At 36.8% G+C, this 17308-nt stretch overlaps 1 protein-coding gene across 2 annotated transcripts in view; it reads left to right on the plus strand.

Moving 5' to 3' along the window:
• LOC133519567 (neurotrophin 1-like) overlaps nucleotides 1–15711 on the plus strand; it is a 37867-nt gene extending 22156 nt beyond the window's left edge. Inside the window, exons 2-9 of one of the 2 annotated variants that reach the window (XM_061853577.1) lie at nucleotides 7199–7552; nucleotides 8301–8469; nucleotides 10279–10468; nucleotides 12393–12542; nucleotides 12867–13037; nucleotides 13934–14057; nucleotides 14152–14401; nucleotides 14531–15711. In XM_061853577.1, the coding sequence (XP_061709561.1) occupies nucleotides 7199–7552; nucleotides 8301–8469; nucleotides 10279–10468; nucleotides 12393–12542; nucleotides 12867–13037; nucleotides 13934–14057; nucleotides 14152–14401; nucleotides 14531–15213 (2091 nt within the window). In that variant the 3' untranslated portion in view covers nucleotides 15214–15711. Of the gene's footprint in view, nucleotides 1–7198; nucleotides 7553–8300; nucleotides 8470–10278; nucleotides 10469–12392; nucleotides 12543–12866; nucleotides 13038–13933; nucleotides 14058–14151 lie in introns of both variants that reach the window. The other variant, XM_061853575.1, reaches the window with a different exon arrangement.
• The last annotated feature ends 1597 nt before the right edge of the window (nucleotides 15712–17308 follow it).

The following is a 17308-nucleotide window of genomic DNA, read 5'->3' on the forward strand; positions in this document are numbered from 1 at the left end:
CTGAGCATAGGACTCTCTTCTAGTACGCCACTTATCCCGGTACTGAGCTAATCTCACCCAGAAGTGACCCGCCGTGAATTACCTACAATCATATCAGCCCTTTATCGCCCACTGCTGAGCATAGGACTCTCTTCTAGTACGCCACTTATCCCGGTCCTGAGCTAATCTCACCCAGAAGTGACCCGCCGTGAATTACCTACAATCATATCAGCCCTTTATCGCCCACTGCTGAGCATAGGACTCTCTTCTAGTACGCCACTTATCCCGGTCCTGAGCTAATCTCACCCAGAAGTGACCCGCCGTGAATTACCTACAATCATATCAGCCCTTTATCGCCCACTGCTGAGCATAGGACTCTCTTCTAGTACGCCACTTATCCCGGTCCTGAGCTAATCTCACCCAGAAGTGACCCGCCGTGAATTACCTACAATGCTCCATCTCAAGTGATTTTTTTATATGTCGTCACCTGATCTTACGGCCCGATTCGAAGAATGATTAAGACAGGTTTAAGATCTTGGAAAGATCTTTAAAAGATCGATAGCTAAACGACATGTCAAAATTGAAGTTTATTTCGATTCCGCTATGATCCCAATAAGATCTATCTACGATATTTCTAAAGTCAAAGTGACATTGGCTACCCGAATCGAGCTGCTTCTGTCCATTATACGACATACAAATGATATCTAAATGAGAACTTATCTAAACCAGAACTTATCGTTATCGTATCTTATTATTCGAATCGAGCCGTTAGAATTGATCGTTTCGTGATGTGGCAATCATTTCATGAATTGATGACATCATGAAAAAAATAAACTTAACCTAACCACATCATTAAGCGATTAATTCTAAAATGTCATTTCATGAAATTATCAAATGATTGGCTACGACACAAGTATACATATATTATGGGTATTTTATTTTTATTTTATCAGAAATAATCTTTATTAACATAACAGATATAATTATACAGAGGTATTACTGTAACTAGCTTAAATATAAAATAGGCCCTTGAGGTATTGTTCCAAGGATGCTGGCGGCATTTCCTCGTTGTACCGCAATGCTGATACGTTGTGTGAGGAAGCCGCCAGCTCTTCGTTCACCAGTTAAGTCAACCAGACGCATCGCGCTCTCTGCAAAAAACTTGTGCGCGCTGGGACCCCATGGACCTAAAGTTTCAACGCCAAATGGTACCCTCTAAATGGCTGGAAATGGCTCTTATATTTATTATGTTTCAAAATTTCGGCGTTTTCCGCCGCTCCGCCCGCTTTGGGTATTATATGCCAATATATACCAGGCTCACTGGATTACAAAGTATGCATTTTAGACATTATAACGAGCCTCGGAAGTAAACACCAATACAAAGCTAATAACCACAAATTAGTTATGCTGTGGCCACGCATGCTAAAATTATAATTACCCACGTTTGTATTTCCTCTACGACACACGCGATTTTATTTCCGATGTGCACACGCATATTGTTACCTAAACGTGATTAAACACAAATAGCTAAATTATTAATTTCGAAATGAGGAAATGAGTGTATATTTATAGAAAATATTCCAATATGAAGATAACATAATGACATACAAATTAAACACACAACTCAGACTAAGGTAGACAATGGGCGGTCTTATCGCTAAAGAGCGATTTCTTGCAGACAACCTTAAGGTAGCGGAGACTAGGTAAAAAACAAGCAATGTGAGAAATTTTACATGCATACTTATATAATTATTTATTCGCCCCCAATAACCCTACCACGCCTAATATACCACTCTCCATATATAGCTAAGAGCTGTATTAGCGCTCCTACTTTGTAATTGTAAACTATGCGACAGCAAATTTTATTTTTCTATGTAGGTTTGAAACTTATTAGCAAAAATTTATCATCAGCGATTCAAGCCGTTTACCTTTATATAAATTTTCTTTTAATTTATAACACATTTGTGTCTAATGAAATATGTACATGTAGCCGCCGTGCAGATCGGGATCTCGACGACTTAAATAAAACTTCGATTGGTAATAAAGTGAAGTATAATCTTCCAAAAGGTACTGGTTTACAAGGGTTCTTGCCAAAACGGTTCAATGTAGAAAAGTGGGTGTTGATAGTATGGAAGATGATGAAAGAGTGATTTGCAATATATGATCAGTACAAAAAGTGGTTTAAATTTAGATGCTTCTAATTGGCCGCGTTAGAAAATATGTGGAGCGCTCCTATTGGTGCTTTTGAAAAGCCTCCGAATACTAGCCGAGCCCGACGGCTATTAATTTTTATACAATAATAAGTTGCATTCGCAATAGTATATAAGCATCAACTTATTTTATAAAACCTGTGCTCAGAAATTTTTTTTTTTACCTATTGTGTTTCGGTTTGACATTTCAATTTCAGTTCACAAATTGATTTGAACACTGTCTGAACTTGACTGCTTCCCTGTGTAACTGTAAAAGTCAGCTTTCTAGTAATTAATACATCTAGATTGCATTCTGCAGTTGATACGGTGGCATGAAATAGACCAAAACGGATGCATCTTGCTGCTGTTCGTTGCTACTGTTGCTAGAGAGACTACTTTCATCCAAGGAAGAAGGCAAATGTTCGCATTGTATTTGATCTTCAAATGTGGGTTCAGTCAGGAGTTTTTGTAGCACTTTGTTAGATCATTATCCGGTTGTTAATAAATATTATTAATATTCTTGAGCCCTTTTTCTAGTAACTTCATCGATTGGATACCTAAATAACTTTCGTTTGATAGAAAAAAAAAATCATGAACATAAGTCTAACGCGCACCAAAAAAAAGGCTTTTAACATAAATTTGCTTAAAAAAATGCGTAACGTTATTTTTTATTGTAGTTTTTAAAAGTATAGTTAACAAAACCTGCTGGTATTGAAATTATAGCAACATAGTTTTCATTTTTATGTTTAAGAGTTGTTCTTCTTTAACAACAAATTGATAGACACCATAAAAATATTATATCATATATATCGAGGAAAAACATACATGTACCTACATACTTGGCATGTTAGCTGAAAACTGTTGTATATTAAATGTCATCAACCTACATAGAATAATAGATGCGATTACAACAATACCTAAATAACAATGACTGAATGTTTTAATTTCTAAACAGTCTGTATTCCTCAACTTAGCATTCCGTTCCGCCAGGTAACTGGGTACCTACCGCGAAAACCGAATTTCGCAAATTGCGGGATCTTTCTCTTTTACTCTCACTAAGACGTAATTAGAGTGACAGAGAAAAATGCCCGCAATTGACGAACTTCGATTTTCGCGGTTGTAGCCCTGATTCAATTGATTGACCATAGTTGGTCCGAAACTGTGATATTCGGTCTACTACCTCACCAAGATGACTCGTGATATTTAAAAAATAGCCATATTTTTGGGCAAGTAGCACGGAATGGTAGAGAATGCCTTGTGGCATTAAGTCCGCCTTGTGTAACTTTATATTTTTACTGTACAATAAAGTTTAAATAAATAAATGGTAAGGTTAGGACAACAGCGGGCTGAAGAGTAGTTTGAGAGCGTAAAAAATAACGGACTGCCTAGTTCATAAGCTCACACGCTCAATAAGCTCGCTGCTGTGCAACACTCCTGCGATTTGTTTGCGGACGGCTGGACGGTTATTGAGAAAGATTGTTTAAAAATATGCGAGTTACTGACCTGATTTAATTATTTAAATGTTTAAATGTATTTTATGACATGACGTGTAGCTAATCCATAATCACATAATTATTTATTATTATTAGTATTTTTTAACATATATAATTATAATGACCTTAGTTATAAGAAATGTAATGTCTTAGGCTAGCCCTGTATTGTTACATTTTGTGGTTACTTGAATAAATTGAATAAATTGAATTGAATAAGCGCTGGTAACTTGATCAGTCATAGTGGCAGTATTTTTTTATAATAAGCGGCATAGTAAATAGCGATGAAGAGGCCTTAAACATAGGATTTTACGCTCTTATTACGGCTAAGGTTGTGTTTTATTATTATTATTCTTATTATAGAGGAGACAAACGAGCAGACGGATCACCTGATGGTAAGCGATTACCGCCGCCCATGGACACCCGCAACACCAGAGGGGTTGTTAGTGCGTTGCCGGCCTTTTGTGTCAGATATTTTGGGGTGTTTCGTCGTATTAAGATATTTTCGCTGGTGAACCAATTGATTAAATTTTCAGATAATGTTATTGCGACTCTGTTAAAGGCCTCATGGTAAATCTGTGATCAAATCACTTTTAATTGATTTTCTAATGCAAATTCATTTTGGCGTTGCTTTTTCGAATTTCGAACGTCATATTTTGATAATTCTCGGCTGACAACGGTCCAAGATGACCTAAAAAACACAAATATTGAAGCCCAACCTTCAAAAAACTGTCGTGCGTAGAGAAAGAGTACATGAAGACCCGACCCCAGATATTATCAAAGGGCTTGGCTGGAAGAAGAGGATTTTTTTAAATAATTCTCGGAATCCAGTATCGGAACTTTAAAAATCGAAGGTACTGTTGCTTTCGCATTACGTGAGCGCTTTCGCCTCTTTATGGGTGATGGCCGTTATATCACCGATCGACCATTCATAATCTGTAGCAGCATTCAACATTTACAAACCTGATCTTAACTTGGCATTACTCTCTGTAGCTCTCGCTTGTACTAATATAAATTTGTTTGATTTACTGCGAGTAATATCAAATTAAGTTGAGGTTTATAAAGCTTGTATGCAGCTTCTGGTTATAGTAAAGGGAGTGATCGGCTTATTGAATATTATTATGTTGTTTTTATACCATCTCCGCGGGAGAAGATTGGCTATTTGAGTGGAAAGATATTTCTTTTATAAATTGTTACGATACTTAACTGATTGGTAACGTTTGAAGTAATTTTTAAAGTTTACAATATTTTTATTTTGAAGATTTGATGAAGTATAACGGTTAAGTATTTGTTATGATAGTGTTTTTATAACACATTTATTGTAGACGTTAAACTACTCTATAAAATAAAGGTGTATGTTGTCATTAATATTGTTGTGTTTTATTATTTATCATAAAGATCTCATACTTTACTATTCTCATATAATAAAACAACAATACAAAAACACAAATACAATGACTAAACAAAAATGTTATTTACTGATTGTACTTTCAAATAAAAAATAAAATAAATAAATATAATAGGGACATTCTTGCTCAAATTTACTAAGTCCCACGGTAAGCCAAGAAGGCTTGTGTTGTGGGTACTCAGACAACGATATATATAATATACAAATACTTAAATACATAGAAAATATCCATGACTCGAGAACGAATGTCTGCGCTCATCACACAAATAAATTCCCTTACCTGGACTCGACCCCAAGACCATGGGCTTTAAAGGCATGATCACTACCCACTAGGTCAGACCGGTTGTATTATAAGAGATAGGGTTATTGTAGGGATAAGTTCGCCTTTGTACGTTGTATATATTTTGTTTTATTGTATTTTCTAATCTGTCTTTTGTACAATAATGTGTTTACATACATACAAACGTTTTTTTTTTATACTACGTTGGTGGCAAACAAGCATACGGCCCGCCTGATGGTAAGCAGCCTCCGTAGCCTATGTACGCCTGCAACTCCAGAGGAGTTACATGCGCGTTGCCGACCCTAAACCCGCCTCCCCCTCATTGAGCTCTGGCAACCCTACTCACCGGCAGGAACACAACACTATGAGTAGGGTCTAGTGTTATTTGGCTGCTGTTTTCTGTAAGGTGGAGGTACTTCTCCAGTTGGGCTCTGCTCTAGATCTGGAATGACATCCACTGGCTGTGCCCTACCACACAAAGCGAGATGACATTCACAATGCCCATACCTCTCTTTAAACGTACTTATAAGAAGTTTTTAGTTCAAAATATAGAGTTTATGGTGGCCGGCAGGTATTAATAAATCCTGATAAAAAATGAAGAGTCATACGATGCTATAAGTTAACCGCTTTGTTTACTAAAAGTTGTTGTTTAAAATATATTAAAGACAACAAACAACTATATATCTAAATGTCAAGGAGCAGGATTTCCCCTGACTAACATAATTCCGTAAACATTCTAAAAATGTGTAGTTCTCAGACAAAAGGTAACGCTGCTAAGAAAACTGCAAATTCAGTGCAAATGCTGCAATAACTGGATACTTGAACTTTACAGTTTCAACTAAAAACATTTAATTAACTTTGTAAGTTTTGTAAGTCCACAATGTCCTTCAAACAATACGGCTCTTAATGTTTTTTTTTAATATAACAGTTAAAAGACAATCTTTAAAAACTGACCTTAGTTTAGAATCGGGTTCATTGAAAAACTACAATAAGTAATTTTTTTGCAGTTACCAACGTTCTTATTCCATTAGCAGTAAGGTCAAATTTCGCATTCACAAAACACAATTGTCCTACATTTTTGGTATTTCCGAGCAATTCTCACGGCCGTGACTTCATAGATAAAATAGTTCTCGGGATCTGTTTTTAAAATAATGCTTAAGGTTATTAAGTAAGAATGGGGTTTTTGTTTTATGAATTAGATAATTATAGTAATTATCACAGCATGCAGCATTATATCATTATACTTTACACATAACATAACATACACAGTCAATGTTTGCAGCAAGCAATATTTTTTCTGGCCTATGTTTTTTAGGCCCTATCGGGTGTACATATGAATTTAGTGTGTATACGTTTCGGTTAGGTACATATTTATATCATACTACTAACATAATGTTGTAAACAAAGATACCTGGTGTCTGAAATAAATTATTTCATTTCAAAAATGTGTCGACCCCGCTAGCACCAAATAGTAAAAGAAAAATCACGCCCCCTAGTTTGATGGCTACAATAAATGGCGATGTACAGTCAGATGCAGAGAGGGGTAACCCCCCACCCTCGCATACAATTAGTCTATGCCGGGGGGGGGGGGGGGGGGGGGTGTTTCACCTCGCTCTGCAGCTGACTACTAAAATTTACAAATCTTATGCAATAATTGACCCCCTTATTCATGAAATCTTGAAAGCCTTAATTAGTTGATATATGTTTTATCCCTTTTTTGCAAATACATAAGTCAAAATGACAGATCAATACAAACAATTAATGGCTACGTAGCTTGTAACGTGTTTATGAATAACGGCATTAGTCTTTGCATAACATAAACTACTTAATTAACCAACTCTGCACATTCCAGGTGAGATCAATGTTCGGTAACGCCAACGCGACATCCGACCTCATGCTCCCCATTCTCCTAGACATGGCCAACCTCATCCGGAAGGCCGTCAGATCTGGAAAAGAACCCAGGGAAGTCAAGGAACCCCTCACCCTGCCACAGGCACAACTTCTCAGACGCTCATTCACCGAAGACTCAGATTCAGATACACTTCTAGACGACGAACCATTCGAATACTCAACCACAAAAGCACCAGAAACACGATACCGTAGAATACCTCAAAGGAGATATAGTCCTAAAACAATAAACAAAACAGATACAGACACTAAAAGTAATAAAAGCAATGAAGTTAAGAAGACGAAAGAGAAAAGTGATGTAAGTATTACATTTCACTCTTTCAAAATTTATTCATTATTCAAATGTTTATTTGCAAGTAACAATATACTTGCTGAATATTATATTTACTCCTTGAATTTGCCCATGTTTCTTCGTAGTACTTATCTACATAACAAACTTCCTCTTTCCCCAATGCATCTTGTCATTCGTTTATTTTACATTCGATTCTTCTTCTTTATTAAACATGTCTTCACCACCACACATTAAAATATTGAAAGTTACCTAGTTCAGTATTTCAGACTTACACTATCTTAATCCTCTATTATGTTATCTAAAATTAACGTTTTTACTTACATGCCAGTCTTCTGATTCTTACATCTTAACATTTTACCATATATTCAGTTTTACATTACATACAGTTCATCGTCTTCATTTATATCATTCATACATAAAATTATATCACTTGCTTCTACATCCATCGTAGGTTAATAAAAATCAAGCAAGTGATAGGAAGTTATCACCTTTATCAAGGATAAGCAAGTCTGCAGGATCACCGTCATATACCTACAAATAATGCAGAATTTGAATGTTAATGGGTTGGCTAGGATTAAAAATCACAATTTCCTTAATCAGATCCACAAACATCCATGGGACACGTAACAGATTAAGATCGACGACGAAGCAGAACTCATATTACCAATCATACGTTAAAGATTTGAATGTTACATTCTAAACCAGTGACAGAATGCCATGCCATATCCTGATCTTTCCTCCTCTCGACTTCCAGAACATAACAAGATACACGACGACAGAAGCCCCCTCCACAGTCAGGAACAAGAACGCGACAGAGAACAGCACCATGGACCTGATGGCCGACGCGACGAACCAGACTCTTGCGCAAGATCTGCCGGTGGCTGAGAAGCTAAGGGCGTTGAATAGGTTTATTGATAGAAAAGGTAAGAATCTTGAACAATATTTGAAATTTCTAAGTGGAATATAAATTCAACTAATAAAAGTAACAGTAAAGCAACAGTTTGTCATAAAAGCTGTCCCTTACTGTTAGTGCAAAAGTGTACACATAACACTCGCACCATTAACACGTTAGAGAGCCTATTGAAAATAGTTTGAGTTATAACAAACGTAGTAACGACGGTAAATGGTGTGTGAGTGATGACTAAAATGTATTGCCTCTTTAGAGGGTACTTGGGTAGTACAATATCTTTAGAAATTCAACTTCCTAAATTATGTGAACTACTTTGTAAGCGTGTAGGTACATTGAAAAAAAAATGGATTGCCTTTTTAAATTGTGTGAATTACTTAGGTCAAAAAAACGTTTTTTTTTTTTATTACTTACATTGAAAACACATTTTAATTTGTACAAAAAATTGTTTGTTTTGTAGTACAATATAATACAAAAATGTAGAATCGATGTAAACTGACATAAAGCTTCCACACGCCTGCGTGCTATTATTCAACGTGTTACGCATAGTGTATAATGCATATGGATTAGCATGTCTTCCTAATAAGTACTTATAAAAAACCGGTTTTGTAGATCGACCGCAATCAATTACAAATATTATGGTTAAAGTTATCAAAGTCTTATGCATGATAATGATTATATACGACTTTTTAAAACGAAGTTTTGTAATTTTTCGACGGTTTGCGAATAAATTTACCGTAAATTTAAAATTTATGCAATGCTTCGGATTCAGATACTATTTTGAAACTAGTTTTAATAAGGCCGAATGAACACTGTTTTAAATAATGACATACGTTTTGTAACACAAATGCTTATGATGTTACATATGATAAACAGGAAATTGATTGCTTTTATAAACAAATAAAAGTATTAGCATTGCTTGAGGATGTACATTTTTAAAAACAATATTTACGCATCAAACCTCAATCACCATTTAGTTTCCATATATAGTTCCAATAATAGACACAATGTCTCATTCAACAGCCTGTTAGCCTATTTTTTTATTTAGCCAAAATGTATCAAGGTCGTCCCGCCATCTCTAGTTTGGTCCTGCGCTTCTGGTGCATTCAGTAGACGTGCCCTGCCCAGTACTATTGTAGCTTGGCGCTGGCGACTTGCATGGCTACATCTAAAATGCTTTAGTCTAATATACACGGTGTTTTTCAAATCCGTTAATTTCAAGGGTGCATTGTTGAGCATTACTTAAAAGCAATTCCTAGCTTGAGCAACTTTTCAAATCTCGAATTTTTGAAGCTATGTTTCTGTCGCGCTGCGGTGGGCGGGAGTGCGTGCGTGCGATAAGGACAACTGCAGCTCGGACTTAAATTCCCACGCAAAAAGCTCAAAAAATCGAGGTTTCGCTCTCGACTGTTTCCTCCTCCAAAACGCAACTAACCATAATGAAATTTTGGAAACTGCAAGAGAAACAAAAATCTATGCCGTTATGTTTAGATTTTTTGGATATTTGTTGTAATATTTGTATACTCCTCCATTTTTGCAGCCAATTCTATTGAGCCGTTTCTGCGATTTTCGAGGCGCTATAAGTTTCTTCAAAATAAAATAATCCAAAAAAACATAGCGCCACAGATATTAGTCAGTATTACAACAACGCTATTTATTACTTAAAAATAAAACTGCCATTCAGTTTCCTTAAATGTACTTAGCCATAATCCGAAGTTAACGGAGTTTAAAAAAAAACATTGTGACTCATTATTAAGTCCCCAAAAAATTCTATAATTTAGTAATTTCAACCAATCATCAAATCTATGCTATTTTTTTTCTTCAGGAAACCTCATTCGCCGAGGCACGTTTCCGCCTAAGCCACCTGCACGGCGTGCTACCGCCGAGTCTACAATAAGCCCGGTCCGAAGACGACCAGCCCCAGCGAGGAAACTGCCTGTGATCACACCGAGCGAGCAAGCTAAATGTGAACTGTTCACCAACACGCTTTGCCTACATTCTGAGGATTACCCCACGTATGTATTTGATTTAGGAATATCTAACCGCCGAGTCTACCATCACGACGATCAGGGCCAGTGAGGAAACGTCCTGTGATCATACCGACGAATAAGCTAAATGTGAACTGTTCACTAACACGCTTTGCCTACATTCTGAGGATGACCCCACGTATGTATGTGATTAAAGAATATCTAACCGGCGAGTCTAGTATCACGACGATCAGGGCCAGCGAAGAAACGGCCTGTGATCACACCAAGCGAACAAGCTAAATGTGAATGAACTGTTCACTAACGGACTTTGTCTACATTATGAGGAATACCCCACGTATGTATTTGATTGAGAATGCTACATATTTTTAGTATAATATTTGATCGTTAATCGGTATGTATCTGTACAAGGAAAAAAAACTAATTTATATTTAAGTGGGTCTATTTACTTTGTATGACGGCAATGGGATAGAGGATAATATTAACAAGTGTGGAAATTTTAGGATACTTATGCTCAATTAGGATTTGAAGAGTTCGTAAGTTCGAGTAAAAATAACACAAGCCTCTAACTTAAGGAAAAAGTAACTTACAAATTTCCATAAAACGGCCATCGCAATTACCAAACACAATAATGAAAATGATAAATGGACTGTCAATGAATCGTTTTTTGTGCCTAATTCTTACTGTGACCTGACAATACACTTTCTAGCTTTGAAATTTTTGCTACCTACTTATTGAAAGTAGAAAACGTTGCTAACTTATTGTCAGTAATGTACCTGCAGCAAAACGAACAAGATCTGGATTCGAGATGGTTATTTAACACAACAAAGAGATCAATTGAAATTCGGGAGGCCTAGCATTCACTTAAATGGTTTATATTAGCGTTAAATCGGTCTTCTCAGTTAAACAAAGGTCAAATTGCATAAGAGAATTGTCAGATAAAGACGTTATATTTAAACAACAACAGATCATTCTAATATCAATCCAATAGACCATTAGTTAAGGTTGAAAGTGAATTATTTGTTTGTATAACTGCTCTTTTGTTTTTACGAGGCAAACAGTAAATCATGTTATATAGAGTGTGAAAGTGGTTGAGGTTGTACGAGTAATGATAGTGTTTTTTGCCTCATACTGGTCAAGTACCGGTCAAATACACACGTGAAAATCTGGGTCTGATAAGTTAAATAAAACCTCATGTCATGGTTCGAAGGTTCAAAAACGGACATTATGTACCTACTTAAGTACCCGTATCTTTCTGCTACAAAGAAATGCATTCCGCTGTAATAGTGTAGTCGAACTATATAAAAAAGTTTTCCATTATAAAACACTTGGAAGAATGTTCAACCGTAAATACATTTCACTGGAATGTAGATAGAAAGGAATGACTGGCTTATTTGAGTCACAAATTTCATTAAGGTAATAACAACAAAAAATATTTCTTAGTAAATTTTATCTTGTTCACTGTGGCATCAGGTCGATCCAGTCCATCGTAAGTACCTTTTTAATTATGATTAACTAATTGCCGCAACGAAAGTGTATCTAAGCTTATCAACAACTAATTAGGATCTTAAAATAATTTTGAATCAATAGAGTGTGACTCTGCCAATCGGGTACAATTTATTGTATCTTTAAAATTATGCCCAGATACCGCTGGAGCGACAGTGTACAGGCGGATCTGTGCCAACTCAAAGCCGATAACTGGCAGGAAGTGGCACAGGAACGGGACAGGTGGCGTTCTCTCGTTTTGGAGGCCAAGACCCTCTTTGGATCACTGCGCCACAATAGTTAGTTAGTTTAAAATTATATACAATATCATCGGCTGGACAACCGAAAATAGCTGTTACAACTGGTTCATTCTTAACATGAAAAGCATAATCCACGTGTACGTAAAAAATACTTAAGTATATTTTCATACTCATTTTCCTTTCTTAAGATTCCTTATAACAATTTTCAGAGACGCAATAATCCAATCTATCCGGCGCAATAAGGCAGCGGCAGGGGCGCTCCTAGCGGACTTCAGGGACCCCGGGGAAGGCGCCCTGGATGGTGTCACGGCCGCTCAGGAGGCAAAGTACACGGCGGACCACTATCTGGTCTCTAACAGGTAATTTAGAATATTAGAGAAGGAAAAATATAAAATTTCACCGCCTCGGAGGAGGCTCGGACTTCTGAGGGTCTAGCCAATATGTTAAACAGTTGCGCGGTAGCGAACGAAACGGTAACGTCTCTCTATCACTTTTCTATATTAGTGCGACAGAGAGATATTAGCGTTTCGTTCGGCGAAAACGATTGGCATCTTGGCTAGGACCCCTGAACTACTCGTATTGATGCTTACCCGATTGCAGCAAAAGTTTCCACTAAGGCTAAGGGCATAGTTTTCCAAATATGCGTAGAACAATGTAATAACTCGACATTTTCTCTGCTTCAGACGAGGCGACACAGCTAACAGAGACTTCGCGAGCGCGGGTGAAGCCGGCTTCATGTGTCCAAGCACTGTGAAGTACGCTCGGCCACAACGAGCACGCGCAACTTCAGGCCAATGGAAATATATCGTCAATACTGGCGAGCATACGCAGACGCTGCGGCTGGAGAAGTGCTTGTAAGTATATTACTTCAGTCGAGGCCAGAGCTAACAAATACTTCGCAAGCGCAGGTAAAGCGGGCTTCATGTGTCCAAGCACTGTGAAGTACGCTCGGCCACAAGGAGCACGCGCAACTTCAGGCCAATGGAAATACATCGTCAATACTGGCGAGCACACGCAGACGCTGCGGCTGGAGAAGTGCTTGTAAGTACAGTATATTCTGCTTCAGTGGAAGATACAGCCAGCGTTCCGAAGTTTAGGCTGACTTTATGCGCCTTAGCACTGTGAAGTTGGTACATTATCATATTAATACACTAGGCAACATAAGTAGATACTGTCAAGACTGAGGAGCAGCCGATGCTAGATAGGAGTTTGAATTTACCTAAAACCATTGTTAATAATTGACAAATTTTCTCTTCAATGGATAAACTGAATCTGATATCACTAGTGGCTCTGTGAGCTGTAGACCTCGCGGGTATACTGCATAGTTTAAAACTCAATTAACTTATGGCTCCGCCATTTTGAAAAAAATCCAAAAATTGAATTGTCAAAACAAACTATTTAATCATCGAACCTCCTCACAAAATTTTACAAGTATTGCAACCTGTAGAGGAGAACATCCGGGCATACGAAAGCTGAGCATTTTTGCCCAAGCTGAATCGTAGACCTTTGTTAACGCTCTGTCAAAAAATAACATTCCGTTCGACTGACGGGAGTATTGATAGATTTTATTTATTTTAATTTTTGGCCCTATTTCTTCACTTTTCAATAATCTATTTGATTTATCTTGCGAACTTTTTGTTTATTCACAGATCATACTGCGTGTTTTATAGTAATAAAAGTTATAAGTATGAAAATTAGTTATGACAATCGATTAATGTTTGTTATTCACGTTTGCCTACTTTTGTTTCAGAAAACCCAAGGAATCGTGTACATATTTAACGGACAACTTTAAATCAAAATGTGTCCAAGTGTACAACTATCACAGACTCTTGACTTGGGACCAGCAGAATGGATTACACATGGACATATTCAAGGTAAAAATTTAAATTTAATTGTCCAACAACAACAAAATAATGGGTTTTCGTGATTCATTTATAAAATATTTATTTAAAATATTCTTATTTCTAGGTACCAACATGCTGTTCCTGCCACATTGAAGGCTACAGCGTATCATTTCCACCACTAGGCCACAGGATCCACGAAACCTCAGCAGAGAACATGCCAGTAGAAGAACTGTCCTCAGAACAAGGCAACCACGCCTTCGAAAATGTACAACCCAGCGTCCAAAGACCCACCGTCTCCAAAAACCCACCGTTCACATTTAACAAGCCTCTAGAGTCCTTCGCACCATTCTCTGATAACCACAACCTAATAACCGGTACGTCTTTCTCTAATGCTAAACTTAACGATGATGATAATAGTAACTTACCTTTGCCAGCAATACCAGTAATACCTGTTGTACTCCCCTCTAGCCCTACTGATTCTTATGGTAACACTTATTTCCCAGATTCCTTCAACCAGGCCACTTCCATTAGAAACGTGAAACGCCCTCCAATATCGAGAAATCCTGTCAGCACATTTGACCCTGTCACATTACCAAGCTATCTAGAACCTCCGACTCCGTCTGCACCGACGTCGTTTTCTTTCTCAAACGATATTTCAAATAAATTCAAAAGTACGCCCCAATTCAAAAGAGGAGCAGGAAGGCCGAGTCGTCGACCAATCAGGAAGAAGATATCCGGTGGTCCGGACGACTTGTCGTCTTCAGCAACGTCGGCGGTAGAATCATTTACGGGGAGCAACTTAGAAACTATGGAAGATTTCAACGAAGAAATTGATGAAGAGGCGACCAATACTAATCAGAAATCTATCCCACCTAGACAAGTACATCCTACTATTGCTCCAAAACTTCACGCTGCTACGAGTGAAAAGACGCCCAGCTTTAACCAACAGGAGCAAAATAAATCTGTAAAAGACAATGTTTCGAATGGAAAAAGAGTAAATTATAATTACCATCCTATAATAGATTTTTTTGGCGAAGAAGAAAAAGAAGAAAATGACTCCATAGACAGGGAAGACGTGGTAGCAGCGTACCTTCCGTCGTCAGAGTCTGAATGGAAACCTATGAATCACCCACCTTCAAGAAGTTCACAAAACACTAATCTAGTAGAAAGAAAAAAACATAAATAACAGTATACGAATAATCAGAGTTGTCGTTATATTTAGTTAGAAGTGTTTATATAGACAGTATTGTAAGTATGTATGTTTTTCGTTCTAGGTACTGTTTACTTAGGAAATGTTACATTTTTAAGCTACTTCAGTTGCAATTTAAGAAGCAATGCAACAAAAAGAGTTCTATCAATACGATTAAAATACTCATCATGATATTAGTCCTAAATTATTAAGGCCTGTAAAGATTTTACAACTATTTATGGATGTAATTTAATAATCGGAACTTTAGTAATGTTGTATTATTTAACAAAGTTTTATTTTTAAGTGGAAGAGGCAATATTTATTACGTGAACAAACGATGCCAAATCGAATCGCAATGTAAATTATTGATTAGTAGGTATTTATTTAAATTATTTCTAGTTGCATTAATGATACTCCATTTGTAACTCACCTTTAGGAGAAGTAAGCTAATTTAAGACTCAAAAGACTTGCCAGATAATAAATGTGTATCTTCAATGTATTTTTTATTCACACCCCTGAATTTCACCATTATATTTCCATAATAAAGTGTTTCTGTGAAATTAAATAATAACAACTTAAAAATATCACATGGAAAAGTTCATGAGTTGTATATTGTACGTATGTAACTTTAGAAGCGCGGGATATTTGGAAAATGCAAAATTCTACTTAACTAGATGAACTTCATAGTTTAGAAATACTTATGGGCAAGTGTTAAGTAAACGTCATAATTGGAGAAGTTTTAAGTTTAAAATAACAATTGCACTGTCTGGGCTGTCAAAATCGCTCCCAACTTACCTTGGTCTGACTTTATTACTAAAGCATCTTGTTATATTGTTACTGTAGAAAAACTGCTCCTAGTTTAGTAATTATTTGCTATTTTAAAAATTATTCCGCTTTCGAATTTATTCCAATGCACATTACTTACATCATACTTTTTTGACTTGTGTTCAGTTCGAAATTAAACAAATACAAACACAATAAGGTAGACAGAAATATTCAGTCGTTTAAATCTATATACCGCGGGCCCATATAACCCCACAGATAACCATGCATTCCTGAGGTCATAAGGAGTAAAAAATATTATTATGACTTTTACTCAAATTCAGCAAAATAATGTTTTTGTTGTATATGTTTGTTTGCTGCACACGTCAAGTTATTTCTTTTTACATCTTGTCAAAAAAATATTGCAACGAAAAAGTAAGGTTTTTTTTATTTACAGATAATTTTTGCGAGTTTCCTTTAAAACTATAATGTCTTTCAGTAGGTATGTTTAAACCAAGTCACATAATGGCGGCATCGCAGCCAAGAAGGCGTTTTCACTGAGTTATTACAGAAACAAATTTTCACAAGAATTGTCACTATCTCTAAAACAAGACCGATTTCAGAAAACTTAGTATTACTATTTAGTCTCATTATGCGATCAGAATACACCTTTAAAATCTGTCGGGTTATATGGGCCCACGGTGTATAGGGCCTACAACATTGTTATTCAGATTCGATTTCAATACGACTCAAAGTTATACCCAGTCCAACGCTTTACCAAAAGTGAAAGCGGCTTTTTGCGCCGAGTTGAACGATCTTTATTATCAATAGATACCTACTCTAGTAATCGAACTCGTTACAATGTGGTGTCAAAACTATACGAGACCTGATCTTCGAGCATAACCCAGATGTGAACTCAACAAGAAAATTGGCCACGACATTAAGTAAGATTATAATTGAGGCTTTGGCATAAGAATACAACGTCATTTGAACGTGATATAAAACAATTAATTATAATTGCATGGTAAGGTCGAATTATATCGACCTTTTTTTCAATTTTGAACCAGTGGCATAATGCTTACATATTTTTAACCAGCTTCTGACCGCTACTTGGTCTGTGTGGGATGATGATGATACTTACTTACACTGCTTTGACACAGCGACTTGAAGTGGATCTTGGCCTGCGACACCAAAGCCCGCCACTCTGTCCGAAGCCGTTTCTGTCCAGTCGATGGCGCCGAGTTCACTAAGGTCTTTTTGCACTACTGGTAGTGGAGTGGAAGATCTACCGAAAACTAGGACCCACACGTAGAGAGGATGGAACCTGGAC

The sequence above is a fragment of the Cydia pomonella genome, chromosome 7 (assembly GCF_033807575.1).
Source record: "Cydia pomonella isolate Wapato2018A chromosome 7, ilCydPomo1, whole genome shotgun sequence".
Classification (NCBI taxonomy): Eukaryota; Metazoa; Arthropoda; class Insecta; order Lepidoptera; family Tortricidae; genus Cydia; species Cydia pomonella.